Source organism: Chelonoidis abingdonii, chromosome 25 (genome assembly GCF_003597395.2).
Source record: "Chelonoidis abingdonii isolate Lonesome George chromosome 25, CheloAbing_2.0, whole genome shotgun sequence".
Lineage (NCBI taxonomy): Eukaryota > Metazoa > Chordata > Testudines > Testudinidae > Chelonoidis > Chelonoidis abingdonii.
The window spans coordinates 9,534,540-9,561,219 of record NC_133793.1 but is presented as its reverse complement, the minus strand read 5'-3'; the positions used below and the strand labels follow the sequence as shown (position 1 = coordinate 9,561,219).

The window sequence follows — 26,680 nt, the reverse complement described above, 5'->3', positions numbered from 1 at the left end:
CACAGATATCAGAAACGCCCGTGTATACTTTGTACGCTCTTTAGTAGAGAGAAATAAAATCCGCTCACTTTCTGTAGCGGCCACTGTTATGGCCATAACCTGCTCTATTTTAGTCAATTGGTTTGCACTCCACTGAAAACAAATTTTACTTAATTTTAACTGCACTTTTTAGCCCGGCAGCCCAAACCCTGTGAGTCCAAGTCAGCAGCCCTTTGATTGCAGCGTAGACCTACCTTAAGGCATAGCTAATGACCTCCACCAGAATAAACCCAGGCCCCAGTTGCATTGTGGCTTCCCCCAAAGCCAATCGTCGCTCTCCATTTTCTTTCCCCTGCAAACTTCCACTTCAAAACAACCAGCAGTGAAAAGCCCTTCTTGAAAGCAATGCAAAGAGGGGCAGATGCCTGCAATCCATTGCTGAGAGCAAAAGCAGTCCAGCCCTAGCTGACAGTTGTGCATGCAGCCAACCCCCTGCTCCACGAGAGCCGAGCTCATGTGATGCTGCTGCAGGCAGCTGTTGGCTTTCTGACCTTGCTGGGATTTTGAGCAGCCCCATTCCCCCGGACTGAGGATGACCCCCTTGATTCCCGAGCCTCTGCACCCTTTCCCATTTTTTGCACACGCTCCCTGAGAGAGGCACTGGGGGCCTTATGGGGGATTGGCAGCCTTCCGTGTTTCATGCAAGATTCTCTGCCTGGATAAGCAATGGCATCGCTATCCGAATGTTAAGGGAGTGAAACCGGATGGACGGATGGGAAGTGATTATTGTTCAAACGCTGGATACTGACAGACAGAAAAATAAATTCCCATTCTTAATGAAAGAGAACAAAAAACATGATCGCATTTGGGCTTGGGCTGGAACCCCAGGCTCTGAAACCCCCTGTGAGTTTGAGTCCAGCCCCAGCCCGAATGGTTACACTGTAGTTTCTAGCCCCACGGTCCAAGTCAGTTGGATTCCATGCCGTGGGGTTTTTATTGCTCGGAGTAGTGGGTGCTGCATTACCCCTGTGGACCCTGCAGGGGGTGCTAGACACACCAAGGGCTCCTCCATGGCCCAGCTCCATGTCTCTTACCCAGACTGCCGGGGTGAGCAGCCTGGTGGTAACGGGCTGCATGGCACAGTGGCATGGATTTGAAGGCCAGAAAGCAGCATTAGGTCATCTCATCTGGCCTCCTGTGTACTGCCGGCCGTAGAATTCCACCCAGCTAGCCCCGTACTGAGCCCAGCAACTCACGTGCCGAGCTGCAGCCAAGCTGGTGTGTCTGGGTCTCCACGCACGTGAGGGGGCAGTTTTAGCACTGCCAACTGTACCGGTTCAAACCTCATGCATCAGGCCCCATCCGGCCTTCGCTGCCGCTTATGCCAACTCCCTCTCCCACCCCTCCCTTCCCAGCCGGTTTTTAACAGCGCACACTTGTTAATGAAGATTGCAGAGCAGAAAGGAGGAGCCGGAGGACTGATTTTGGGATGATAGATGCTTTCAGCACCTCATCTCTACAGGTCTGTCGCATCTTACACGCATTTAACACATGCGATTTCAGCTTTACGCAGTCGGCAAAAACAAAAAAAAACCCAGAAAAATAACCATTTTAATACTGTTTCTGTAGTGCGGGCGATTCCTTCTGCCATTACACTCAATGTAATTTTGGCTATACGCGATTTTCGCTTTACACGCTGACTGCGGAACGTAGCCCCAGCGTAAGAGGCAGCAGACCTGTACTACGCTGCTTTTCTAAGGCTCAAAACTGGCCGTGACTCTGCTGCGAGCTTCCTCAGAGCAGTGCCATGTGCATGCCAGCAGCAGCCAGTGGGAGGAAGGGCATGAACAGTGCAGTGGGTTGGATGCCTCTGGTCACTCACGAGCAGCAGGCGCTTGCAGCAAGATCAATAGGTCAGTTCCTCAATGTCCAAGCGACAGATTGTTTTAGTGTGAGCGGGGCATCAACATCTTTGGAGTTATGGGTGCTCAGTCCTTCCTAGAGGCATGTTTTATGGGCAACGAGGCCTGCTCCCTTGAACGAATAATTGTCCCAAGATTACTTACTGTGCGGCTGGCTTGGGGTTATTTATGCAGCCGCGGTGAAGGGATATTTACGACACAGAGGGTATGAGCCGCTCAGTTTATGAAATAATGGCTCCTGACGAGCTTGGCTTCCCATTGTTTATAGACTCCTCGGAGTGTTTTTACGGCTCTCTCGGGCGATTGGTGGAGCTGTCATTTTTCAAAGCAGCGAAGGCAAGGAAAGCCCTGGCCTTAATGAAACCGCTTTCAACTTGTAGGGCCCGATCCTCAGCTGCAGGAAATCGGCATAGGGCCCAGCTGGTGTAAATCAGCTTAGCAGCGCTGCAGTCCATTGGTGCTCCATCCATTTACACCTGCTGAGGATCTGGTCCTCTGGCTGGAGAAATCTCCATTCATATCTTACACTCAGGCTGACCTCACCCAGAGGGTTTTAATATGTGGGTGAGTCAAATGGGTCAACGTCAGATGTGGATTTTGCGCAACCTTCCCTAGCTAAGAAGATTGGGCTTAGTTAGGACTTGGCTGGGAGACTGAAAAACAAGTGCACTTATACAGCAAATTGCTAGATATTAACTAAGGAATCATCACACACCAGTTATGGGTGAGTTAATACTATCCCTCCTTTACAGCTGGAGAAACTGAGGCACAGCAAGGTAACATGACTTCCCAAGATCCTCCAGCAGCTGTTCTGGGACAAGAACCTAGAGATCATTGCTCCTAGAGCTGTGTATATCCACTAGGCAAGACTGTCTTTCTAGGTAGCCAGCCACCCTGACCATTCATAGCTATGTACACAGTGCTGGACCCCCTTCTACGAGAGTCCCAGGATGTTAACTCCCGGACCCTGGCTAAATTCAAATTTGGGCATCTGCCTCCCTGAAAGTTTGCCAACAATTTCAGCTGGAACGGGTATTCTTCACTTCCCTCTGCGAAAGAGAGAGAGAAAGAGAGAGAGTGTGTGTGTGTGTGAGAGAGAGAGAGAGTGTGCGTGTGTGTGTGTGTGTGTGTGTGTATGTGTCAGAGAGAGACAATTACTGCTGCATTCCACCCCAGAGGCATTTCAGTGGTAGGTGAGGCAATTCCTGTTTGTGGAACCTGACACAGGAGAAGGAGAAGGGTGAGATATTTGTATCATGGGGAAGCAATTAAAGGCTGAATGATCAGAAATAAGTGGTGGGAGCCTGGTAGCTTTCTCAGCATGATCAGCTCTTTCCTTCAGCTCAGCACAGCTGAAATTCCAGTGAGAAATCCACCGCCGGGATTTATTCATGACTTCACTGTCTCCTTCCAGCCTTTCTCCAGCTTTATTTCTAAGCATCATTTCTCTGAGCCCATAAACATGAGAACCTTAAACCAAATCACTTCTGGAGACCCTGGCAGCAACCTAACTGCCTACTCGACAGAGTGCATCAAAAGCAGCTGCTGTGTGTCATTTATCTTCTTGTTTGAGGCTAGTCCAAAGCCATGTTTATGGCTGTTTAATTAGGAGCTAATGCCTTCCGTTTGGCCTTCTTGCTTTCTCTGCCATTTGCAGGTTCTGCTCAGCAGTTCGCTCAGGTGCTCGGTCTCATCGCTAATAATGCTGCCTTCATTCAGCTCAGAAACCAAACGACATGACTCCGCTGCGAGTTTCCCTGTGGCAGTGCCACAAGAATTCTGGCAACAGCTGCTGTGGTTCTTTAACAGCATGAATTTCTGCACAGCAGTGCCCTGTCTTGCTGAGTGCGCATTCCCGCATGGGTTCTTTATATGCCAAAGTGCAGTGGGGCAGTAACCCCACTCCTGCCCTGATGGGCTTAAAACAGCCCTGAGAGAGGGCTGCGGTAGGGGAAAACCTGGGCTGATTGGGGAGTAGCCACAGCTGGGCCATGACCCAATCAGGCCACAGCTGGTCCTATATAAGAGGGCAGTGGACTGGGGAGCAGATAGTCTCTCTCTGTTTTCAGAGAGGGAAGTAGCTAGCTTGCTTGGGGTGCCCAGTGGGAGGCAGGGCTGGGGAGCTGCAGGTCCTTGTTCAAGGCCCCATAGAGGTACTGGGTTGCAGGGAAAGGCAGCGGGTCCAAAACCGCCTTTCCTGTGATGAGTGGCTTATACTGCAGTCTGCCCCAGGGAGCTGGGGCTAGTTGGTGAGTGGCAGTAGCCCAGACTGAGGCAAGGTGGGGACAGGGGTTCCCTGGGGGGGGGAGACCCTAAGAGTGAGGGGTTACTGCCAGGGGCAGCACTCCAGATAGTGGGGCACCAGAGTTCAGGGAGGGACATTGGAGCTCAGTGACAGTGGGATGCTGCCTGCAGAGGGTGCTTCAAGGCTGGAAAATGAGCTAATTCCCAGGACACCGGCACCTGCCGCAGGGGTGAGTCCTGTGTCGCTACACAAAGCAAACAGAGCTAATCCTTTGTTTGTGTAACACTGACAGACCCCGCTTGTGGGCGGGATCAAACCGGGGACCTCTGGGGCTTAGTGCATGAGCTGAAAGCCAACTGGCTGCTCATTAAGGCTCTAACCATCTCGGTGCCACTAGATGGGCCAGAACACCCCACCCAGAAGGTGTGTGGGTTATACTTGCTCCTTTGAGCCAAGGATTTCAAAGTGCTTTACGAACATTAGGCCCCACAACTCCGCTCTGAGGTAAGGAGGTATAGCTGGGGAAGAGTGGCTGTTTTACCAATGGGAAACTGAGGCACAGGGCAGCTCTGACCTATGTTCTCAAAAGCGTCTGCTAACTGTGTGTCCATTTGCCAAGCACCAAACTTGTAACTCGAGAGCAGCGGGCGCTGCAGCTCAGGCCCTACTTCAATTCAACAGGATTTGGGGTGCTCGACACAAGGTGAGAATCCAGCCCGAGGTGTCTCAAGCTGGGCACCCATAAGGAGTGAGCCCTTTTAATCACCGAGGCCAAAGCCTCAAAGGTAACTGAATACTGTGAGAAGCTGGGCCAAAGTGAATCCGAGTTAAGGTGAGAACCCATGTGTTCTGCCGCTCCATTCTCTGCTCCATCAGTAGAACCCAGTTGTCCTGGTTCCCCGTGTACTGGCTGCAGTACTTCCATCCTTTGCTTAATACAGACCGATGCTATTAGAGTGACCAGATGTCCCAGTTTTATAGGGACAGTCCTGATTTTTGTTTTTTTCCCGTATATAGGCTCCTATTATCCCTCACCGACACACCCTGTCCTGATTTTTCACACTTGCTGTCTGGTCGCCCTTGATGCTAGGAGAAGTTTTAAGGGAACACACAGAAATGATACAGGCTTGGAGGTAATTGCTTTGCCCTGCGAAGAGCCTGAGCTAGGTTTCCATCAGGAAGAACAACAAAGTCCCTCGAGTGCACACGATTCCTGTGCAGGCTGAGTTAACCCCACAAGCCTTGCACTAGTGATGCTGTGTTGAGTAGAACATGCCTGGCAGCCATTCTTGCCAACCCTGGCAATTGTAATCAGAAATCACATGACAGTTGCTGTTGGTCTTAAAGCCCCAGCTCCTGGAGTCAGGTGATTATGTGAGACTCTTGGCTTTCACTTGGAATAAAAAAGTAAGTTTTTAGCTCTCCTGTTGCAGTGAAAAAGCTGGAAAAATGTGACCCCTGAAATGTTCCATCATCCCAAGGCAAAGAAAAAAAATGCATCATTTATACTTCTTACATCTCGTGATTTTTAAGCCTGTCTTATAATTTTGGGAGCCTGACTCATGATTTTTGACCTCGTGGGTTGGCAAGAACAGGTAGACAAGGCTAGTTGGAGACACAGGAATTTTCTAGACATTTCCCTGGGCCCTTTGGTGCCACATTCAGAACCTGGCACAATAGTTGTTCCGAGGCACAGCAGACTTGACCAGCAGTTATTTTTATCTGAGGACAATAAACAGTTCTATCCGCTGATGGGAGGATGACTGGGTTTCAGTCTGAGCTGTTCAATGCATGGGTATAAAACAGATCCTTGGTGCCTTTTCCAGATTCAGTTAGTTTTGGATTCACAGAAGATCAAACTCCTACCAGGGGAGCAAACATTACAGTAACTCCCCAGTGTATCACAGACAGGTGCTGACCCCTAGTGGCAGCAGAAGGAGGGACGATCCCTGGATTGTGTTCCCTCACTTCCACAAGAACCTATTTCTGCTCCTGCATTTCTAGTGGGTTGAAGCAGGGATTGTGGCTGCGACCAGGGCAATCAATGGAATATACATTCAAAACCAACCTCATCCACTTAAGGTCAGAAGGGACCATTATAGTCATCTAGTCTGACCTCCTGCACAATGCAGGCCACAGAATCTCACCCACCCACTCCTGTAGCAAACCCCTAACCTATGTCTGAGTTACTGAAGTCCTTAAATTGTGGTTTAAAGACCTCAAGGTGCAGAGAATCTTCCAGAAAGAGACCCGTGCCCCACGCTGCAGAGGAAGGCAAAAAACCCCCAGGGCGTCTGCCAGTCTTCCCTGTAGGAAAATCCCTTCCCAACCCCAAATATGGCGATCAGCTAAACCCTGAGCATGTGGGCATGACTCATCAGCCAGCACCCAGGAAAGAATTCTCTGTAGTAACACAGATCCCACCCCATCTAACATCCCATCACAGGCCATTGGGCATATTTACCGCTAATAGTCAAAGATCAATGAATTGCCAAAATTAGGCTATCCCATCATACCACCCCCTTTTTCTTAAGGTAGACAGGCTGAGACTCCGAAGGCAGGTCAAGAAATGGAAGAGCCCATCATTCCTGCAAACCTTTATTTGTACTGGTAAAACCCAATAAAGACGGAAATTCCGTCCAGTATCTCGCCAGCTACTGTTAACGTGAGTGTACCCCGCTCAGAGCCCAGCATTAGGGAGGTCTAAGCAAGGACTGTTTTCCCAGGCCCCACTGGGATTCCAGTTCGCGTGGCTGTAACCGAGGCTAGATCAGTAACGTTAAAGTCTGTAGCACTGGAATTCCAGCTCAGTCCGGTATCCTAGGAGCATGGGAATAAAATGTCCTGCAGGGGGACTGGCTCCTCTCCAGCTCTGCTTCTCAAGGGCTCCGCTGTGCTCTCCCCGGCGCTAGGATTTCTCTAAGTGCCGGTACTTCTTGCGCAGCACGGACACCTGGTCCTTGAACAGCACGGGGTCCAGGCGGAGCTGCGAGTGCACCAGCGGCATGTATCCAAACCAGGCTGCGAACCGGTTGAGGCAGTCCTGGCGCTGAGAGAAGTGCAGGTTCCCGCTGGAGATGGCCACGCTCTTGGATATCTACGGCACGCAAGGGGAGAAGAGAGCGCTCAGGGCTATTGCACAGACTTAGGGACTTCTCCTGCTCCCAAGAATACTGTGGTGGTTTTACCATTGATTTCAGCAGGATCAGGAGCAGACCCTAAATTAGAGGCATTTGACCTAACAGCTCCTTTGTAAGCCCCCAAGGAGGGAGAGGAGAAGCCAACAAAACTACAGACAGAGGGAGCACAGGAGAAGTGGGGGTACAGAAGCTACGGGACTGATAGATCAGAGGGAGAGCTGAGAGGTGGGGGTTTCCACAGCTCTCCCTTCTCCACCTATATCATAGGTTGGCCTTGAACAAGCCAGAGAACCAGGCACTCCTCTGAGAGATCCCACCTCGAGAAATGAACGCCGTGTGGGAGCCGTTTTGCAACAGCTACTATTATCCTCTCAGCTGAGGAAAGCAGAAGCAGTGGCCTGTGGGCTCACCCTCTGATAAGAGCCTTTCCCAGAATGCCTTTCCTGGAGCTGGCCCTTTAAATCAGGGGGAGACAAGCTGCTGCTGCTTTAGGGAGAACATTCTGCACCTAACAGTTACAATCTGCGCCTCCCACCCATCTGGGGACTGCCCGTCGCTGGTTCCTTCCCCCTCCCTCTGCCCTACACGGCACAGCAGTCTGAGCAGAGCTGGGAGACACACAACCTGCCTGCCGCCAGCCCTGTGCTCTGCATGCGGCTGCAGCCCGGGGGCCGGAGCTATGCTGCCCAGGAGGAGGGCTGTGAAGGGAGTTGGCTAGGAGGCACCGTGGGAAGCAGATAGAGCTCTCTGCGGGTGCTGGGATGGGGTAAGCCCTGAGGATGTAAAGGAAATATTAGGGTGGCCGCTGGGCACATAGGTCTGAGCAGCAAGAGTTTAATATGTAAGGCCTGGATGTTTTAGGCTATGGGGAAACATTGCCTAGTGGTGAGATCTACTAGGGTGCGGGACGGCTTCCCTCAGGGACAGGGCAGCTCTGTTGCTTAAGTCATTAAGGACTGAATAGGGCAGGGCACCGGGACCCAGGCAGCAAGACTCATTCGCGCTGTCCAAGGGGGCCCAAGAGGACCCTAACTTTGAAGAGTCTATGCTTCCCCCCCACCCCATGTGCCTGGTATGCTCCTGTCTCGGTGAGCCCCAAAGTGCCACTCTCAGCTCCCTACCTGCTGGGGGGCAGCTTCCTGATGCTGCTTCTTCTGGGTCACTTTGATGGGAGGTAGCTTGGTGACAGCAGACACGAGGAAGTTCATCAGGATGTCTTCACAGTTGGAGAGCTGATCGATCAGGCTCCTCAGGCTGGCAGGCAGGTAATTGGTGAAGAGACTGTGATAATACCTGAGCGGGTGGGGGCAGCAAGGCAGAGACTGTGATAATATCTGTGGCGGGGGGGGGGGGACTCAAAAAGCATGAGCCACTGAGGGACCATCCCATTCCCCAGGGCGCTGGAGGTGGCCCAATCATGTCCCATGGGCCAAAGGCTTCCTACAGCCACAATGCAACTCACAACGGCCTCTTCCACGTGGCAGCATGGGCGGGGGAGGAGACCTGCCCTGTCCTCGCTCCGTGTCCCTCGCCTCTCCTCTATTCCAGGGGCCTGCTGCAGCCGGGGCGTTCCCCAGCCACAGATGCTCAGGCTAATGCACCGCCCACCTGGCTCGGCAGCTCCATCCGTGGCACAAATGAAGGCTGCTCTTTGTGAGCCGAAGGCAGGAGCCCTGCGTTCTCCTCCCGCCCTCGATGCTCAGGCCGCGACTTTCTAAAACGGGTGCCGGCCATAGTGCTCCTGGCTGCACGGCGCTGGGTGCTCAGCATTCCTTGCACCCCAGCCACTTCTTTAGGTCCCTGTGTATGGATTTAGGGAGCTACCTTTAGCCTCCTCTTTTTCAAAAGCTTGGCCTAGGTCTCCCTGAGCTTCACTCTTCTGCTCTTCAAAAGGAGGTTAGCCCTAGTGAGCTCCTTCCCGGGGCATGGGGCTCGATTCCTCCAGTATCACACTGCAGGATCCTTCCAGCACACAGCGAGGCTGAGCCCTGTTGTCCTGGACACTGCACAGACACGTAGCAAATGGCAGCCACCATCCCAGTCCAGGGTAAGTGCTTTGAGATCCTCGGCTGAAAGGTGCTGTCTAACTTCAGACCTGTTATGACTGAAGCCTCCATGTCTGGGCTATCAACTGTTCCTACCACTGGGTGGCTTCGAGCTAGTTCAGCTTCCAGTGGAGCTTTTAGGTGGAAGAACAGAGCCCTCCAGCGTTCACTTTGCTTGGGCCCCTTAGGCTGGAAGTTCTGGAGAAGGTGCTTTACCTGTGATAGAATGCAGCGGCGGTGAGAACCATGGAGAACTCGTTGGTCCACTTGGAGGTGTAGCCCCACTGGCTCTGGCTGGAATCCCAGAAGTGACTCCGCATGGGGAACCCAACAATGCGGTCAGGGAAACTTCTCCACACCACAAAGGCAAAGTCGACCTGGGGAGGCAGATAGAGAGAGTTCCCCACCAGGGCAGGGCTGATAAGCAGCAGATCCAGAGTCAAATGCCTCCATCGTTCGGAGGAGAATGCTGTGGAGAGCGGAGCTACCCTGGCTGAGACAGAGGTTGTCTGGATTTGACCCACCAGGTCTTTACCATCATTGCTACTCTCTGCGAAGACCAGACACGTCTTCAAAATGCCCTCTGTACTGCTCCGAGCCTCGCGCCAAGCACCCTGCACCTCCCCACTCCCTGTAAGAACATGGCTTCTCTGCCCCAAGCCACATCCCAACCAGCTAAGAGCAGAAACACAATGCCTCAATCCTCGGCCTGCAGGCCAGGCTGCCATGTGATCCTGCCGGCTCGCATGCAGTAAACGCCCTTGGGCCGGGCGCATACTTGGGCGGAGGGCCTGCCGGGCACAGCCAGATGTCTCAGCGAGAGGCGTGGGCGATTCAGTAGGTGGCATGCTGCCATCTGGCTTTTTCCTGGAGGTCTCTTATTCAAGTACTCGCCCAGCCCAGCCCTGTTTAGCCTGGGAGATCTGGTGCCCTAGTGTGGGAAGTGCCAATGACCCAGCATGGGGCACTGTGCTGGGGAGATGCGATCTTCTAGATATGATGTAAAGCAGAACTTCTGGCTGCTCAGAGGCTGGGGCACTTTTTGTAAGAGGTGGGTATTAACCCCAATGTCCTTGCCAAATTCTAGCTTGATTATTATTACAAGGTCTATCTAAATTCCCATCACAGTTTATTTGCCCCTCCTGCCCTCAACTCGGGCCTGATCCTGTGAGGGTGAGAGGCCCTGGGAGTTGAGGGCACTCAGCACATCACATGATCTGTTAGAGTTGCTGTGCCCTGTTAAACAGCTGCCACGTTCCACCCGAGAGGTGGCTGCACATTCCATGGTGCTCTGTGTCCAGAGGTGGATTATAGTTTTGGGGGGCCCTGGGCCAGGACAAGTAGGGGGCCCCTCCCCCACATTCCGCCTGCAGTCCCCCCACCCCTGTCCTGTGCTCCTGCGGAGAGCGGGGTCAGAGCACCGAGTGGGCTGATGAAGTGGGGCAGGGCAGAGTGGAGCAGGGCACAGGCCCCCAAATTGTCCGGATCCCCTAGGGATTGGCCCCATTGGCCCAGTGGCTAATCCATGGACAGCTTGTGAAGCCCCTTGAGACTCTGCTCTCCCTTGAGGCATCTTTATCTAGTTCGCTGCATCCCACCAGCCCCCTCGCCCATCCCCTCACCTCGCTGGTTGACAGGCTTGTGTGTTCATCCAGGCTCAGCACCGCATCTGTCCCGATGGCCGAGTACGGGAAGAAACGGTCACTTACCTTAAGCGAGAGGGAACAGCAGAGTCAGGGAGGGGACCAGAGCCCCTCCGCCCCTTCCCCATCCCATGGAGAGCGCAGGCAGAACCAGCGCAGGCTAGTGCAGAGCAGGGGGCTCCTGCCACTGAGTCCTGGCTGGGCCACCACTGAGCTGCTCCCTGATGCGCAAATCCATGCTGCGGTTCTTTGGCCACGCTTTCCCCTGGCCCTTGGGAGGGCCGGGCTGCCCCAGAGCGGCAGCCCCACCGTGCACTGGGGGTGCACAGCCCATTCACAACCCGCCCTGTCCCTCCCGCGAACGGAGACCCGCAAACAAACCGACCCGGCGACCGCTTACTTTCCGCCGGCCGTGAATGACTGTCAAAGGCACTGCTGTCTGGGGCCATCGCCCCCTCGGCGGGGGAGGCTTCTCGCAGCTCCACAGGACTAGGATCTAAAACCAAACGCCAGGGTGCCTCGGTCAGCTCATCTGGGTGGCTCTGTGCATCTGGCAGGGCAGAGGGAGCGGGAGGGTGTGCCCCAAACCCACAGCCTTCCCGTCCTCCCACTCAGCTGGAAAGTTCGAGCCTGGCACCGAGCCACCCCCCTCGCTTTAATCAAACAAACCTGGGCGGCGCTAAGGGCCCAACCGCTCACCTGGGGCTGCTTTTAACTTCTACTTGCTATGTAAATAGCTTCTAATTGGGGCCTGGAAGCGCTCTCCCAGCTCAAAATTAAAAATCATCATGCCAAGGCTGGAAGCTCCTGCCTGGGGCTGCGGGTGTGGGACAAGGTCTAGTTAAAGAAGCTGGTTAATTAAGGTACATAAAACTCTCCCCTCTCCCATCCCTTTGCCCCAAATAAACCCTCGGGGCCTGATTTTCAGAGGTGCTGAGCGTCTGCAAATCTCACGGGGCCAGCTCCACATCTAGTGTCATTCCATTGGAGTCAATGGGCACAGAGCCCCTAGCTGGCATAAATCAGTGTCACGCCCTAGGCGTGAGTGGGTCAGATCCCCTCATGGGATGATTCAGCATCGCTCCATTGAAATCAGTGGGGGCCAGATCCTCAGCGGGTGTAGATTAGCATTGCTCCGTCGGTGTGAATGGAGCAGCTGTGGGCTGACTTTCTGGTGGAGGTTTTCGAGGGCTCAGCAGCTCTGCTGACCTGCCAGGGCCTTTCCGGGTCTCCATCTGCCATTGTCAGAGGTGGGTCTAACCCGCCGTGGCCCCAGACCCAATGCCTGCTGGAGTCAGCGGGAGCCTTCCCAGTTATTCCTATGGGAGACGGGTTCGGATCCAACCCAAATGTTCCCAAAGCCCAGAGGTATCTGGTTCAGGCCTGTATCTAGTTCTATCAGGAAGAACAAGCCAGTAGCTTAGGCCTTCGCCTTCTCTTCTGCAGCGCTAGAACTGAGAGCTGGGGGGGGGAGTTAACCTTTGCCCCTGACCTGGGCGCAGTGCTGGGATCTGGAGACGGCCTGGATGAGCTTGAGGATGGGCTGGGAGAGGGAGACCACGGGGGAGACAGCCCGGATGAAAGCTGTGAACTTGCCGGAGGGGCTGGACCCTGCAAAGGGAGAGAGCGGATCAGTCCAGGGTTCCCGAGGGACGCACCAGGGCATGGGCAGGGGGAGCGGTTCCTACCGTGCTGCAGGTGGTAGAAAGGGAAGTCGCCAAGGTGGGTGGAATACTCCGGCAGAGCCAGCAGCCCCCCCGGCAGGGTGTTCCACAAGAACTTGGGGCGGGATTCTCGATGAAACAGCCGATCCTTTATTATCTGGGGGGAGATGGAGATGGCTTTCATCACCCTAGCAGCAAGCAGCTCATCAATCCAGCAGTGCTCCGCAGAGCAGACAACATGCACTTGCAAACCCCGTAGCTGGGACAACCCAACACCTCACCCAAACACAGAGTGCAGTGCGCTCTGCTGAGCCCCGGATGGCACAGCAGGACCTGGCAGTTGTGCAGAGTTGGGGGGGTGCGGCTGATTTGGAGAGGGAGGGCTCATACCCCTGAGTTTTTACTCTGAGGTTCAAATCCGCATGAAACCGATTCAAATCCACCATGTTTTGCATCTCTTTGTCACTGAATCTTGCTTGGCTTCCATCCAAAACCATCCCTCAGCCCTGAAAGTTGGGGGGCTCCTGCTTCTACTGTACGGCAGCCAATGTATAACTCCCTGATTCCCTTGCCGCACCAGCTTTCCCCCAGGGTAACTGCACTGACTTCAGTGGTGTTCCTCCTGATTTACACCAGTGACTGGAAGCAGAATCCAGGCCCAAACACATACCTAGCAGCTGGGCTGAAACCAAGCCCCCGCTCTAGAAGTGGCCAGCTATCCTGAGCTGAACCAGGCCCCCAGGAGTTCAGGGCACTTTGAAGCCAGATGCTGAGCCCTTTGCTCATGCTGGCACCTCCCCACAGGTACAAAATCTGGCCTGGGAGCTCGCTCCCTATTTATAATGCTGAGCAAACCTCAGAAGTTCGAGGCATTTGGTTTGGATGAGCGGCCAACCATGCTGCTTTGAACTATCTCAGCCTTGCTGAGCTGCGACAACAAGGCTGGAAACGGCACAGACCAGACTTCCTGGCACTTCCTTCTTCCGACCCAACCAGAATAACTGGGAGAAGCGGCCTCCCTGCGGCCCATGCTGCCAGGCTGTTCCAGAAACGACACTGACGGATAGATAGCGAACTCTTTTCTATTTATCAGTGGCGGGTGAGCTCTGGATCGTGACACGATCCCGCAGCTCTCCTTTCCAATGGGAGGCTTTGTGTAAACGATATCGATGAGTCCGGGTCTTGCTCCCAAAGGGGAAATGCCATTCGAAAAACTCACAGCTTTGCGGTGTGTGAAGTTAGCACTCGGCAGAGGGGCATCATGGGTGGCCCTGGGACCTGAAGGCTTCTGTTAGTTATTATGATTATGATATTTATGTATTGTGCTGTGGTAGCACCCGGGAGCCCCAGGACCCTGCTGTGCTAGGTGCTGTACAAACGGAACAGAAGAATATCCCCTGCCCCAAAGAGCTCACAATAAGACCAGAGACAAAAGGTGGAGAAAGACGGAGACGAGGGAGCTCAGCACAGTTCAAGGAAACAATCAGATGATGTTGGCCAGTGGTCTCAGCCCACCACAGGGCAAGCTTCCCCCGCCCTGCCCTGCCAGAGTGTCAGGGGCTTGTTGTGATAGATAAGTGAGCACCAGGGTTCCACATTCATCCCTGGTGCAACATCATGGATTGCAGTGGAGTTACAGTGAGGATGACTTTGGCCCCGGGTCTGCTCGAGTTCCTGCCCTTGCTGAGGTCATCAGTTTGGGGGATGGTGTGGAAACCTGTCCACTGAGAGCTGTGCTGAGAGCCCCCCATGCTCACTTCACATGTGCCACTGAAGAGCCATCAGATGGTAAATGTTGGTCATAACGGAGCCGAGTGGGTCTGAATCTGTGGTCTCCAGGGGCGGAGAACAGAGTAAAGGCAGAGAGGTAGCTTGGTAGAGAATTAGCTAGAGAACCTGTTTCTTTACTGGCTTATCCCCTACCGTCCAGTGATGCCTTAAAGGAAGAGAGCGGCATATGAAACACAAATGCTCTTCAGGAAAAGGTCTAATAGCCCATGTTCCACTTCAGAGAGAAACTGCGTTAGAAGCCAAACACGGAGCAGAGTTGGGAAGCCCTGGCAGATGCTGCGTGGCAGCTGGCTTCCTGTGGTCAAGGCATCCTGCTTATCGCTTCCAGTTAAAGTCTTTTCTTTCCATTGACCTACTCAGGAAAATGTGAGGTCGAGTGCCCAGAGTGGTGACAGCAGGGATTTGAATTGCCCTGAAGCCAGAAGGCAACAGGTCCGTGGGCAACAGCTGTTATTGTCCCCTTCCACTTAGCTGAACAAACTCATCTTCCTCTCCAATCCCAGCTGCTAACACACGGACCAGAAAAGTCCATAAAAATATTGCCCAGTGAGGCTGACGGAGACACCTGGCATACACTCCTCTTGCATAGCTAGCACCCTATCCCACAGCAGCCTGCTGGGAGATGCGGGGACTGGAGTAGCTAGGCAGTCCCCCTTCAACCAGCACTCCTGCCCCACCCCCTACAGTGCCCCCTAGTGGCTGGCACAGCAGTAGCTATATATTTCCCATCAGTCTACTCACTCCTGCCGTGAGCCAGTGCTAGTCCCTCTCTCTTGATCAGCTTTCCCCTGCTACGGGATGGAGACAGGGTGGGATTTTCCACCACCCAGCTCTTGTTGCTGCTGCGAGGCAGCCTGTTTAAAAAAAACCCGAACTATGTGGAAAGGTCACCAAGGGAGCTGCTGTGGGAGAGATACCAGAAGTTTGTGGCTCACCTCAAGGGTAGTTTGCACTATTTTCTCCACGGAGGAGAAATATGCTTCCCACAGGAACTGGGTTTGCTGCTGGAACGCCAGGATCTTGTCACTGTGGATACAGCGAACCGTGGAAGGAATCTGAGCAGGACAGAAACCACGGAAAGGGGGAGACAGAGAGAGGGGACGGGGTTAGTAAGGTTTATGCACCCAGGCAGTGTCTCCCTCCAATTGTGGCCCTGGGGAGCCGGGCCCTAACCCTAGCCAGAGCACTGCAGGGTTAAAAACATTTTAAGCAAAAACAGGCCTCAATCCAGCCACTTTTCTTAGCCCGATGTGCAAATCCTTAAAAGGACCCTTGCCCTCATATCAAGCAGACCCCTACAAGGGTTCTTTTGTGAGTGTTTTGTGAGTGGCCTTGGGGGTCTTCAGGTCTACTTTTAGCTCTGCCACTGACTTTCTCTGTTGCCTTGGCGATGTCACATAACTACCCCATGCCTCGGTTTCCCCCTCTCTAAAAGGGGTGCAGTTTTCCCTACCTAGTATGGGGATTGTCTGCCTTTCTCTGTTATGTATCGAGCCCCCATTCCTGGGGCAGGTGAGGCAGGGCAGTGCTAGGGTCCCCATTGTACAGATGGGGAACTGCAGCACAGAGAGACAAAGTGACTGTCCCAAGGCCACCCAAGATGTCTGTGGCAGAGCAGGGCATTGAACCTAAGTTTCAAACTAGTGCCTTAACCACTGGGCCATCTTTCCTAAAATGAGACAGAGGTATTCTGGGTTAGATTGTGACTAGGACTGTCTGCCCATTGTGACACCGGCACATTCTGGAGTGAAATCCAGCCCAGGGAAGAGGTGTGGTACCTCTTACCCCATAACCCCGACTGCCTCTTGATGTCTTCCCAATGTGGCTTTCTGCCTGGGACGCCCACAGTCAGCAAAAAGCAGCTTGCTGTGTATCGGGCAGCCCTGGTCCCGTCCAACGCACTGGAACCTGGAGCCTGCCTGCAATACCACTGGTCTCCACCAGCCCAGATTAGCAGCTGGGAAGGTGACTTCACACTCACCCCAGAAAGGTGTGTTTGGAAATGTCCAGCCTAGCCTGGAACAATTAGAGGAACGTGAAGTTCCACTGCCCATTTAAGGGGTCAATATTCAACAGTTAACGTGACACCCCTGCAGGGCACTAAGGGGGAGTCAGGCCTTCATCTGCCAGCCCTGTCATGGCTCTTTGGACCTTGGGTTTGGGAGCATCGCACTGGCTCACCCCACCCACCCCAGGGGAGCAGGTGTGGGGGAGTGGGCAAGGGGACCTTTGGCTTCCCCCCTCAATGTGCCAGCCAGCACAGCTCAACTGAGCTGTCCTGGAGCTCACTGGAACTTGCTGTGGCTATAGGCCAGTAGCAAATTATTACACACTCAGAGCAAGGGGGAAGGGGTTTGTTCCTCACACTGCTACTCGGGGGAGGGGAGGGGCGATGGCAGCTTAAATGCTTAAATGCCAGCCCTTGCTCAGGGCTGAGTCTAAAGGTACAATCTAGCCTTTAATGTTCCTTGCAGAGGCGCACAGCAGGCTTGTTTATATAGGGCCTACCAGGGGCGGCTCTAGCTTTTTTGCCGCCCCAAGCACGGCAGGCAGGCTGCCTTCGGCAGCACACCTGTGGAAGGTCCCCAGTCCCGCGGATTCAGCAGCTCGTCTGCAGGAGGTCCGCCGGTCCCATGGCTTCGGGGTACCCGCTGCCGAATTGCCACCGAATCCGTGTTACCGGCGGACCTCCCGCAGGCACGCTGCTGAAGGCTGCCTGACTGCCACCCTCGCAGGAACCGGCAGAATGCCCCCCGTGGCTTGCTGCCCCAGGCACGCACTTGGAGCGCTGGTGCCTGGAGCCGCTGCTGGGCTTAGACAAATCCATCATTTTGCACTGACAAGGGCACAGGCCAGGAACCATTTTCAATGACCTGCAGTCAATGCACTTTGCAGCAATGAGCGAGTTTCTCTGGTGTCCCCTCAGGCCTTCTATTAACGCCTCTCTAGTACTCTCCCTTAAGCCGTTCCTGCGGGGAGTTAATGATCCTTCCAATCCTGCCTGCCCGCTCCTCCAAAGTCACTAGCAAAGCTCACCCTGACTTCAGTGGGAGCAGCCGGGCTCTAAGCTAGCTGTGGGAGGGTGAGGCAGGACACATCTGCCACAAGGGTTGGGAGAGGGAACGACCGGTTGGCCAATTTCTGATTGCTGGCTACCCCGGCTGGCTCTGTCACAGCAGCCAGCTAACGAATGAGCCACCCATCCATCCCAGAGCCAGGCCTGCCAGAACAGGGTGATCTGATGTCCAGCGCTGTGAGCGAAAGGCACTTCACGCGATGGCACTGCATGGTGCCCCGCTGCGCTGTGCCATCTCATAGGCAGCATGGCTCTGTGTTACCTGCAGGAGGAGCCTCTCGTCCCCGACAATGGCCGATTTACTCCAGTCGATCACTTCGGAGAACGGCAGCTCCCAGCCGTTACTGAGCAGCACCGGGATGCAAGCGGCCTAGAGCGATGAGAAACAGCAGACAATGGCACTCGTGAGACCCAGGCCATTGAGTCTTGTAGCCACCAGCTCACGGATCAACAGCCCGGCTGCTGGGTCTGACAGGGGTGGGGGAAACAGCAGGCCCGAGGGAGGCCCACAGCAGCTGGCTAGTGGTATTGGAAGCCCAAGTACTTTCTAAAGAGCCCCCTTTTAAAGCCCACTTTCATCCAAGACCTGGGAGCATTAACCCTTCTCATGGCCAGCCTGAGGAAGGCATGATTTCCTCAGGGACCCTCCTGATGGCTGCCTCTCTACCAAGGGAATGGAGAGGAAGGGCTAGCGGCAGGGGGAGGGAGGGACTGGAGGGTGGCAGGGAAGAGGATGGAAGTGGGAGAAGAGAAGAGGGTAGAAGGAGCGAAGAGGAAGGAGGATGGGGAAGGGGGACAGATCTCTGAGGAACAGGATCGGAGAAATTGAGATAAGTGTGTGGAGAAGGGGGAAGGTGCAGGCTCTTGCTCTGCTTCTCTCTCTTCATTCTCAGAGGCTCCTGTGCCCTGGGATTGGGGTGAAGAGGGAAATTCACGGACTGACTACAGACATTTCTCTCTGTCTTGCCCTCAGTGGTACCTGCAGCGCTTCCAGGAAGCGGAAGGAGCCCAGCCGCCTGCCGCGAGGGATGATACAGAAGGTGGAGTTGTGGAGCAATTCCTGATAGTCAAACCTAGCAACAAAATGCAGTTCCGGTTAGAAACCTCTAGTTTTAGAGCTCTCTTTTCCTTCCATGTGGCACAAAGCTCCCCCACCCCCCTTGTCAACTTAAGTGTCCTCAGCACTGTTGTTGTATTTCAGTGGCAAGACCTCGAGGATTCATATACATCAGTCCTAGAACAGAGGTGGTCACAAATAGCATGCAAGCATTCTTTCTGTCAAGACTCTGAGCCCAAATACCAAAGCCCTGTAGCCAGGGAGCATCTCAGCCTCCAGAACTTACTCCAGTTGGAGAGACTAAGGCCATGTCTACACTATCTGCCAGATGGGCAGGCAGTAATCAATCTGTCAGGGATCAATTTATCGTGTCTCGTCTTGACGTGATAAATCGATCCCCAAATCGATGACCGTACTCCACCTCAGCAGGAGGGGTAAGTAGATTCGATGGGGGAGCTGTGGTGGTCGACTTGCCGCTGTGAGGATGACCAGGTAAGTCGAACTAAGATACTTTGACTTCAGATACACTATTCACATAGCTGAAGTTGCATATCTTAGATCGATTTCCCCCGCCCCCACAATGTAGACCAGCCCTAAGGTGGGAAGCACCCTCTCTGCTGCTTGCTACAGCTCTCCCAGAAAGAAACATCATCACAAAACACAACACAGCAGTTTCTTCCAAGATTAAACACTTCCTTGCCTGCCAAAAAAAATAAACTTGTAAGACTACATGTAACGGCACCACGCATTGACCACTGCCATAGCAATATGAAGGGGGCACTAATTAGATGATTAAATTTACTTAGGATGAAAATTGGACTTTTGGACACTGTTGAAGAGGGAGCAGTCAATAACGTGCCATCTCTCAGCTGGCTGTCATGTAGCAGAGAAGCTTTGGGGCCACAAAGATCTCTTCTAGAGACGTGCCACCCAACATCACATGCAGCTGGTTCACTGGCCGGAGCTGATGAGCTCAGTGTGGTGACAGCACAAATGCTGTAAATAAATACTCAGAACCCAAAGCCAAGGCAAAGCATTACATTATCATGATTGTATTACCACAGCTCCTGGGTGCTCCAGTGATGAGCCAGGATCCCAGTGTGCAAGGTGCTGGACAAACAGACCTGGCCTCAAAGCTTACAACCTAAATTCCATTCTTATCCCCACAGGGGGCTGTCTCAGAAAGCTTAATATGCCTTAGCGTTTGTCAGGCTTGAGCTAACCCTCAGAATTGCCCCCTCCATGTACCCATGCACAAAGCCACTATCATCGTTCCCCAGTTGACAAAGGAGAAGCTGAACCAGAGGTAGAACTAAGTGACTTGTCCAAGGCCAAAGAGAGATGTCAGTGTCTGAGCTGGGATTAGAACCCAGGTGTTCCTGGGTCTCGGTGTGTTTAGATCCTCCGACAAGGCGGCCTGTGATTCTCCAGACGTATGACCTCAGCATGTTGGAGAGGAGATGGTCGTGTGGAAAAAGCATCGGCGTGAAACTCAGAGGAGTTTGATTTAGTGTGGGCTCTACCACTGACTCGCGAGTGACTCTGTACCTGTTTCCCATCTGTGAAATGGGGCTAATGAAACTGACATGGGGTGTTGCGAGGTTAAATGCATCAGTGCTTGTGAAGTGCTCAGACACGATGGTGTTGGGGGCTGTGACAAATGAACATTCAGCCAGCTCTGTTAGTAGCTGTTCTCTACTTGATTTACCTGTAAAGGGTTAAAAAAGTCCATAGGTAAAAGAAAGGAGTGGGCACCTGACCGAAAGAGCCAATGGGAAGGCTACAACTTTTTAAAATTGAGGGGAAACTTCCCCTCTGTGTCTGTTGTTGTTTTCCAAGGAAGAGGGGAACTGTGAGAAGCTTGGGCCAGGTATGAAGCCATCAGAATCATACCTAGAAACTGCTTATTTGAAAACCCGGCTATGTAAGTAGATCAGGAAATGTTTAGGAAGACGCTTTTAGGTTTATTTCTGTTTATTTCTTATGGCCAGTGGACTCCTCTGTGCTAACCTCAGATACTTTTGTTTGCTTGTAACCTTTAAGCTGAACCCCCAAGAAAACTATTTTAGGTGCTTAATTTTGGGAATTGTTCTTTTAAAATCTAGCAATAGCCTGAGTTTTCAAATGGATTTCTTTCTTATGGTTTTTGATAAAATTTACCTTTTTTAAGAACAGGATTTGAATGTTTGCATCTTAAGAGGTTTGTGCACATGCTTTTTAATTAGCGGGTGGTAACAGCTGATTTCCTTTGTTTTCTTTCTCAGCTCTTCCCCAGTTGGGGGGTGAGGGCAGTGAAGGGGCTTGAGGGTACCCTACAGGAAGGAATTCCCAAGTGTGCCTTCCTGGGTCCTAAAACGAGTCTTTTTCACTTGGGTGGTGGCAGCATCTACTCATCCAAGGTCAGAGAAAAGCTGTAACCTTGGGAATTTAATACCAGCCTGCAGTGGTCAGTATTAATTTTTAGAATCCTTGCAGGCCCCACCTTCTGCACTCCACGTGCCAAAGTGGGGAATCAGCCCTGACAGGGCTGTGCCCATCTCAGCTCTTTCAGCGTATGTTGCTTTAGACAGGGACTGCAGAGCCCCACTTAAAGTGGCAGGGAGCACACATTTTCCCCGGCAGCCTGCCCTGCCCCTGGCCCATGAGTCCCTACACCCATCCCCTCTACATCTGAATGAGTGGCATTGCCACCTGGGGCACAGGGTCACTGTCACTCTTGTTTGGCCCAGCCAAAAAGTGCCCTCCACCGCCCCAGCCCTGCAGCCTACAGCATGGGTTCTCCACCTGGGGGCTGTCCACCCTCCCTTCCTTTTAGCTAGATTTAAGAGAGAGGTCCTGAAACTTCATTGAGCTGTAACACAGGGTCACAGTCTGGAAAGCTTTGGGAACCCAGCCCTCAAAGGACCACCTGCCAATGGAGTGCCCCCCACCCCCCAGCAAGGGCTGCAGAAAGGATGGCATCGAAGCTACTTTATGCTGGCTATATGCACTCTAGGGAATGCCCACCCCTCCCTGCCAGGAGAATCCCCAGCAGGGAAGAGAGTCCAGAACTCTCATCAGACCTCAGCGCCACTTGGGCCGCATTTTAAGAACCGGTTTGTTGTCATTTGATTTTGTGTGGTGAACTGAAAGTCAGACGAAGGTCAGCCCTGGAGACTGAAATACTTTATGTTTCCACAGAACAAGCCCAATATGAGCTGCATCAGGCCAGCTTCCCCCTCATGCTGCATTTCTCCCCCTGCTACCGGCATGCCTCGGCTCTGAGCTGGAAACAGACCACCCTCTGGGGATCAGATCAGTCCTCAGCATCCCCCCCGAGCCTGCCAACCAGAGGGGGGCAATTAGTGCCAAATGCCAGGGTGGTTTCTGTGGGGGTGGGGTTGCGGCGAGTTTTTACACTGGAGTGTATGACTCGGATCATGTTGTCTCCAGCAATGAGCAAACGCATGCAGAAAGCCAGGCCGGCGGCAGCCACCCATTTGTGTATCCATTAGATGCTGCTGATTAAAACCTAACTAGTCTTGGTTGTACGGCAGAGCTGACAAGAGGGGGGTGGAAGCCGGTACAAATTACCGGGCCCTGGTGGTCCGGAAGGGGGCCCAGGGCCCAGATTCATCAGCCCTGTTTAGCCAGTCCGCCTTTGCTGGGGGGCCTGAAAAAAAAATTTTCACCAGGGCCCGAACCCGCTCTCAGCGGCCATGTACGGTTGTCACAGTTACACAAACAATGGCCTGGCCTATTGGAGCCCAGAGTTTCGGTTTGTAAAGCCTAATATTAATGCAAATATTTTTCATGAAGTTTGATTTTGAAATGCCAATGAAAACAGTATTTTGTCTGAGCTAAACATTCCTCTGCTGTGTTGGCAACTCAGCCAGCCGCAGCCTTGTGCTACTGGAAGTGCAATTGACTTAAACGGGAGTGAAACTGACCAGGCTGTTTTCACAGTCCAAGCTGAGTAAAATGCAAAGAGTAAAGAATCGGAATCGATTGGGCAAAGTCAATCCGATTAGTACAAATTTTCTCAATTTCCATAATCTCTGGTGTCACGGAGAGCACAAGTGACTGTATTCGTATTTCTTAAACCCCGTTGAATTACTCTTGGAGCCCAAAATACTGGACCAGATTTTCTGCTGTGCTGTTTCCACTCAGTGCAGCGGGTGGTATAGCTGATTACTGTAATCATCTCCGAGTCTGGTGGCACCTGAAAGAATAACAGACTTATTTGGGCATAAGCTTTCGTGGGTAAAAAACCTCACTTCTTCAGATGCAAAAAACCCACAAAAGCTTATGCCCAAATAAATGTTAGTCTTTAAGGTGTCACCGGACTCCTCGCTGTTTTTGTGGATACAGACTAACAGAGCTATCCCCTGATACTTGTAATCAACTCCCTGATTCTCCGCTGGGCCCTGTGAGCCGCCATAGGTTACAGCAGCCTGAGGGCTGCTCCAATTTGCACCATCTGGCAACAGTCCTCAGGGGCCCCTCTGCCAACAGAATGCCTGCATGGTATTGGAGCTAACTAGGCTGGGTCTTTGCCCACTAGGGAGTTCCTGCCCCCTATGCCAGGAGAATCCCCAGCCAAATGCTGTCTTCTATGTGTCACGATGGTGGCATGGAGTAGGTGCAGTTCATCTCACCCTCTATCTCTTGTGATTTTTTTTTTAAATAAAACCACGCCTAGGGCCCGATCCTGCAAGGTGACTATCTAGTACAGGCCAGTAGGGTTGAGGCCACTTGGTCCCTCTCAGGAGACGCTCAGCAACTTCCAACCCCTAAGGAAACTTCCAAGTCCCATCCTATTTAAACCAGCTCTGCTCATCTTTCCTAACTCGCTCATCGCTGTCCTGGCCAGAGTTTCTCTCCTTCCCAGCTCTGTTCCCACAAAGAGTCTTCAGATCTGGACTGTGATATTTCAGACCTCAGAGCAATGTGAGCCTTTCTCCTTCCATGTGACACTGGAGCCCGGGAAGCTGCTCAGCCAAGAGGAGGGGGCTGTTTGGGTGTACGCCAACAAGCTGAGTCACGAGGCGTGATACGTGAGGAAATGATAACAGACGTTTGTCAAGCAGGAGGGGATCATTTATCAGAGATTGAATATTTGTCTCCCAGCAGCACCCTGTAATGGGCAGGGCCCTGATCTCTGAGCTACTGGAGAGTATGATCCTCAGCGTGATGTCCAGCTCCTTGCAAAGTGCGGTCCTGGTCCATGAGGGCAAGGAGGCGCCAGGGACAGCGTGTCCCGTTGGCTGCTACTGATAAAAGTTCAGACTGTAACTGGCCCTGCCTACATGCACAGAGAGTGGGGACCCAAGGTCCCTCTTTGCCCCACTGTGCCAGCTGCAATATGGCACCTGTGGGACAAGGACATGGGGAGTCTATGCTGCAAGTGGCTCCAGACACCCCTTCCTAGCCAGCTGGGGGTCAGAAGCAGGCATGACTGCAGGGGACAGAAGTCTAGACTGCCTCCTCCATGAACCTGCTGCAGTGACCGCTCGGGAGTTGCCCCCACAATGGTCCCTGGCGGTGCAATGGAAAGGGAGCGTGTTTGACTTTTCCACAGTCTGAAGGGAAGGGGATGGAAGGGGCCAGGATGGCTCCCCTGCTGGCTCCTGCCCTTTGCTGCTGCTTCCTGGAGGGCATTTTCTTACCTAAGGGATGCTGGGAATCCCAATCCTTGTTTTCTGGCTGGAGCACTGCAGCGACGCCCCCGAAAGGCAGACGGGATGCGAGCTCGCTGTGGGCCAAACTGCTCGGTCACACCCTTCGCTTTTAATAATACAATGATCACAGCGCCGAGAGGCCTTGGCTGAAATCAGGGCCCTATAGGGCCTGATGCTGCATGCACGTAGGCAGCCAGAGTCCCTGCCCCAAAGAACTCAGAGGAAACAGACAAGAGCAAGGAACGGTTATAAGTAAAGCCAGATGGGAAGTTTACGATGAAATGTTTTTTCATTTCTCAGGTCCAGGATGGAATTGGGGAGGGAGGAGCAAGAGCACCACCCCAGAATAGCTACTTGGGCAGGGCAGTCGCCTGGTATGTGGGAAACCCAGATTACTTGTACCTCGACCTTCTGCATCCCAGGGACTGTGCTAACCTCCAGGCGAGTGGCTATTCTGGGGTGGTGCTCACTTGTTCTCATTCATTTTGCCTCGTTTTCCCTCTGCTGCAGAACGAAAACAAAGGTCAAAACCTCATATGTTGTTGCAAAACAGAATGTCTTGTTTCAGACCCGCCTTGCTGATCAGCCCATGTTCCAGGGGGGAAACTGAGGCCCAGGAAGACTCAACAACCAGCCCAACATGACAGCAGGAGTCTGTAGCAAAGCCAGGGCATTGACTCCAGATCTCTCAAGTGCCAGTCCACAGGACAGCCCTTCCACTCAGAGGGGAACCTCATGGGATGGGAGTGACTCTGGAAAGCAGCAGTGTAAAGCAGCGAGATCAGAATGAGGCCCGTTATACGCCTCACAGCCTCACGCCACTGGGTGTGCTTAACCCTCGCAGACCGAGCCAGGCGGGACACATTGTTAAGCAGACGCAACCGGGCAGAGATCTCAGCACAGTCCTGTTCACAGAGCCATGCATTCCCCTCCCAGAGCCCCATGCATGGGAGCACAGTGCAGCTTTCTGCTGGGTAGGCCCTGGGAGCATTCCTGACAGTACAGCCCCAGAATGCAAGGTGGTTTCTCCCCCTCGCCCCACGTATGGAGACGCCTAGATCAAGAATGAGCAAGCGTTCGAGCTGAGTTTTCTGCAAGCTGAGCATGTGCTCCTGACTCTGTTCCCCACCCCGAGCACTCAGACTCGGAGCCAGGATTGGGACCCAGGACAGGGGCCCTGGGTCAGTGGGAGGTGCAGCGTGGCGTGGGGAGAAATGGGGGCCTGTCAGCTGCCTGCTGGGGTAGGTGGGGCTGCCTGACTGGGCAGGGAGATCTAAGGCGCGGCGTGGAAGATGAGTTGATTCTGGGGAGGGTGGCAGAGTGTCTGGGGCAGACAGCTTTGGAGTGAGAGCGTTTCTGGAGAGGGCAGGGGGAAGGAGGCCAGAATCAGGCTGGCCCATTTTGCCTGGAACAAAACTACCACAGGGGCTCCCTCCTCCCACCCCAATCCCTAGGTTAAATACCCCCATCCCTGCACACTCACCCTCCAGTGCTCCCCCATTCCTCTGCTCCCCGTTCCTTACAGTCACTGCCCACCACCGTCAATCGGCCAAGCCGGACTCTGCTCACTTATCCCAGTGTGAATCGGGAGGAACCGCCTGACTTCAGCGGCGTTACCTTCTGGGTGATTTGTACCGGGCCTAACCCCAAGCAGAAGCTGCCCCTTGTGAGATCTGGCACGGTAGCAGGCGGGAGGGGAGGAGAGATTCTGGCTGCGGATACTGGGGTTAAAAAATCCCTTTAAATTATTGTCCCACGATATTTAATGTCCACGTGAAGGTGGAGGCAGAACTGCGGGATTCCTGTTCCTACCAAGCCAAAGGCAAAACCCTCCTTGCTTTTGATGAATGCAGCAGGCCTCTGCTCAGATTCCCATCTCACGTAAAAGACCCTCCTCCCCCCTCGAGCAAGCTCGTGTTTATGTGCCTTTGAAGGCGGAGGGGCCAAGCCAGCCCTTCTGGGAGCTGATTGTGGGTGATCCAAGGCGTCTAGGTATTTCCAGTCTGCTGCTTCCGTCTCCCAAGCCTTCCCCCCGGTTGCTGTTTCTCTTGGATCCTCATGCACGAGTCCCAGGCATTGACGCCAGCCTCTTGTCCGCTAAAGCACTTCCCCAGCATGATCCACCCCCTCCCCTCAGCTAATTTCTTGGACGCCGAACACCAGTGCCTCCTCCAGGTGACTCCCCCTTCCCTAATGTGCCTGAAGTGCCCCGGGTTGAGGGTGACTGTTTCCCCTTCACGGTTTCGTTCTCCAAAGCGCGGCACTGTACTATGAAAGAGGTTTCTGTGCAGCTGGCCTGTGAGAGGCACATTCATGGCTGGGTCCCTGCAACCGCACAGGAAAATCCAATATTTATGTTCCTTTTGGACAGACCCACCTTCTGTTTCTTCTCTAAGCTCCACCACCAAGGAGGGAAGGGGCAGAAAGAACAAGCAGCCACTATTTCCCCGGCTGGGCC

At 53.3% G+C, this 26,680-nt stretch overlaps 1 protein-coding gene across 1 annotated transcript in view; it reads right to left on the bottom strand.

Moving 5' to 3' along the window:
* Positions 1-6,739: 6,739 nt before the first annotated feature.
* Positions 6,740-26,680, bottom strand: part of EXTL1 (exostosin like glycosyltransferase 1) — a 47,362-nt gene continuing 27,421 nt past the window's right edge. Inside the window, exons 2-11 of the mRNA XM_032802949.1 lie at positions 18,485-18,578; positions 17,768-17,875; positions 15,365-15,484; positions 12,663-12,795; positions 12,467-12,585; positions 11,375-11,470; positions 10,954-11,040; positions 9,548-9,708; positions 8,408-8,579; positions 6,740-7,243 (exon numbers count right to left, since the gene is read on the bottom strand). Of these exons, the coding sequence (XP_032658840.1) occupies positions 7,055-7,243; positions 8,408-8,579; positions 9,548-9,708; positions 10,954-11,040; positions 11,375-11,470; positions 12,467-12,585; positions 12,663-12,795; positions 15,365-15,484; positions 17,768-17,875; positions 18,485-18,578 (1,279 nt within the window). The 3' untranslated portion in view covers positions 6,740-7,054. The remainder of the gene's footprint in view (positions 7,244-8,407; positions 8,580-9,547; positions 9,709-10,953; positions 11,041-11,374; positions 11,471-12,466; positions 12,586-12,662; positions 12,796-15,364; positions 15,485-17,767; positions 17,876-18,484; positions 18,579-26,680) is intronic.